Source organism: Argentina anserina, chromosome 2 (genome assembly GCF_933775445.1).
Source record: "Argentina anserina chromosome 2, drPotAnse1.1, whole genome shotgun sequence".
NCBI classification, from domain to species: domain Eukaryota; kingdom Viridiplantae; phylum Streptophyta; class Magnoliopsida; order Rosales; family Rosaceae; genus Argentina; species Argentina anserina.
Window position 1 is genome coordinate 24,011,368 of NC_065873.1, and position 3,073 is coordinate 24,014,440.

The 3,073-nt window shown below is 40.5% G+C and overlaps 1 protein-coding gene across 1 annotated transcript; it reads right to left on the minus strand.

Moving 5' to 3' along the window:
- Positions 1–258: 258 nt before the first annotated feature.
- On the minus strand, positions 259–1,528 carry LOC126783390 (UPF0481 protein At3g47200-like). The gene has a single exon (XM_050508850.1). It carries the CDS (start codon positions 1,526–1,528, stop codon positions 263–265), a length of 1,266 nt encoding a protein of 421 aa, XP_050364807.1. The 3' UTR covers positions 259–262.
- Between the last annotated feature and the right edge of the window lie 1,545 nt (positions 1,529–3,073).

Consider the following 3,073-nt stretch of genomic DNA (forward strand, 5'->3'; position numbering starts at 1 on the left):
ACTGAAAAAAAACCGAACCGAACCGAACCGTACGGGTTGGGTTGGGTTGTGGGTCACAGTCTCTAAAATAGAAAAACTGAACCGAACCGAACCGAATTTAAAATTTGGGTTGGGTTATGGGTTTTGTCCAAAACCGAACCGAATGGACCCGTGTCCACCCCTAATACTAACAATGAAACAACTAGAGATAACATTGCCAAAACCGAAGTGGAGGAATACTCCACATAGTTGAGTTATTGACGTACAGAGTGAGGATTGTTTTTTAGCCGAGTAAGCCTATAAAGATAAGAAGACATATTGTCTGTATGAAAATGAGTACTAGTAAAACAACAGCCCCAATAGTTTTTTTGGTTGCCCAAGAGTGGAGAAGATGCTTACGCAAGTATTCCCGCCACTGGTGCCATGGCTTGCTGCAGTGCTCGTTCAAATCTTTCAAAATTGTCCCATAACAGCAGTCTTCGGGATCCACAGTCAATCCATCAGCAAGGTTGTTAATCACAGCAGCAGCTGCAGAGATACTACCAAGTCCATTTTCAAGAATCTCATTGCTAACAAGTAGCTCCACATCCTTTGAGGTCTTCACAAGACGGTTGATGATAAAAGCGTAGTCACTTACGATGGTCTCCATGCAGTCAGTTTGTTCCAAGGCAATGAGATTTTTGATAGTTATCTCCAATTGATCACTTATAGCTAACTTTGGAATTTCGAGTACGCCACTACTGAACTGTATGTTAAATAAGTCACTGCTCGATCCCAACTTGAACTTGACTCCAGCGCGATTTAGCTCTGTGATTCTAGGGGTGGTTTTTGGTGCCGGACCTCTTGTAGCTGATGGTTTCAGTGGTAGATATATGCTTCTACAAAAATCAACAAGATGTGCTACTTGAGAAGAGCGTATGATCTCCAAATTGCCTTCAGTTTCCTTTATCTGTATTTTGTTTGTGAAGAAAAAATGAGAGAGATCAATTAGGGAAAGCCTCTCAGAAAGGTTGGAAGATCTTTGCATTATGTCAGCGTCAAAACAATCCTCAAGAATGAAGAAAGGCAATTGATTTTCAAGCAAAAGCAAGTCCATCCATAAATCTTCGAACATCCACGGTCTGTTGAATAGCCGATCATTCTCCTCCGACAACTGACGAAATCGGAATCTCAGTAAGACTTCGATGAGGAAGGCCACATCCACAAGAATAATTCTTACGAATTCGTCACTACTAAATGCAATTGTTTCTGCATAACAACTGCGTAATCCTGCTTCTTGTTCCCTTATTTTGCGTATATAATCCTCCAAGTTTATTTGCGTCCGACGTAAGTACTGCTGCAGGTATCTCATCTTATGCTCTTCCATGGGTTTGAGATGCTCTTTGCCATGGTGTAGTGGACCTATAGAGACAACCTTAGGTGCATAAGCCTTTTGGCTTACACGCCTTAGTCTCTCGGGAACTTTGTAGATACTGCACAGCGGATACAGGGGAAGCAAACCATCCAGCTCCTCTCTCACTGAACTTACCAAATGTTTACTTCCTCCCATTTTGCTGGAATGATGGATGCTAAAGATCCTAGGACAGCCACAAGCAACAAACATTTTGTTACTAACATTCCGCGCCAGTATATAACAAGATTTGAAACTAATGCAGGATGCATATATCATGTTCACACAAATTCGTATATAACGATGTAGACCAGGGTAGTAGTTGTTAACCTCGGTCATGAAATGAGCACCATAATATAATGACGAAGAATGAAATCGAACACGTTCTCCTCAACTCTTGAAGAAAGATGAGAAGGGTCAGTTTTTTTACCTTTGTTATAGAACGGGGCTGCACCAAGTTAGTTTTGCCTTCGTTAGTTTAGAACTACAGATAAGTGCTTGTTGCTCCAAATCAGTGCATGCAATATGAAGAGTAATGTGAAATAGAAACTTGCTCTTAATGTATATATAATGGCACAGCTTAAGTAACCAAAGTCTTCACGATATCAACAAGATCGACAACACAATGTGCCGGAATGTATAGTTAGAAAATCAGTTGTTACCAACATTGAAGATCTTCACTCCAATGCGAAATGACAGATCAACCTAGAATAGCTAATTCATTAAGAATGCCGGCCGGCTGTACAAGTTTATTAGTTTATATATATATATATATATATATATATATATATATACACACGGTGATCAGATGCGGACGTATGTAAGGTACGAATTCACCGATTCTGGTGACAGCGAGCCACAACGGCGCAGCGGATCAGGACATCTGCACTCCCCACCTCTCGACGGTCCCATCTATGCCGGCTGGAGCTCCATCGGTGATCCACGGTGGCCGGAATCGCAAAATCTACCCAGAAACTTGATTTTTGCAGATTTCGGCCGCCGTGGGTCGCCGATAGAGCTCCGGCCGGCACAGATGGGATCACCGGGAGATGAGTAGTGCGGTTGTGCCGGTCCACCGTACCGTTGCGGCTCGTCGTCGCCTGATTCGGCGAATCCGCACGGTACGGACTTCCGTACCGAAAAAGCCTTATATATATATATATATATATTTTTTTTTTTTACACTGAAAAATTGCTCAACATTATTAGACACTGAAATTTGTCAAACCCTGCAGCTTTCACTTCGAATCTGACATTGAATCTAGCCACAATCACATATCAGAGAATCACCCAAAATTGACATAGCAATCTAACTACTAGGCCAAACCTTGCCAAAGTAATACAAAGTTACAACTTAAACATGACAAATACTTACAAAAAAAAATTACCTTCTGGATTTCCTCACACAAATTTAGCAACCTCACCCTTCTCACTTCTGTTCAAAGAGTTCATCTATATTGGTATGAGATTGATATGATCAATTAAATTATACGAACCTAAAAACATCAGAACCCATCAAGTTCATAAATCAATAATGGCCTTGTTATGATATACAATATCGTTTTTCCTCACATAATCCATATTTCCATCTCATCACACAGTTTAGGCCTATAAAATTAAGTTCACAGATAAAATTGTCAGCGTAAGTCATAAAATGTAATTTAGGAATGTACATCATGTAGTTAGTACTTACTTATTATGTATA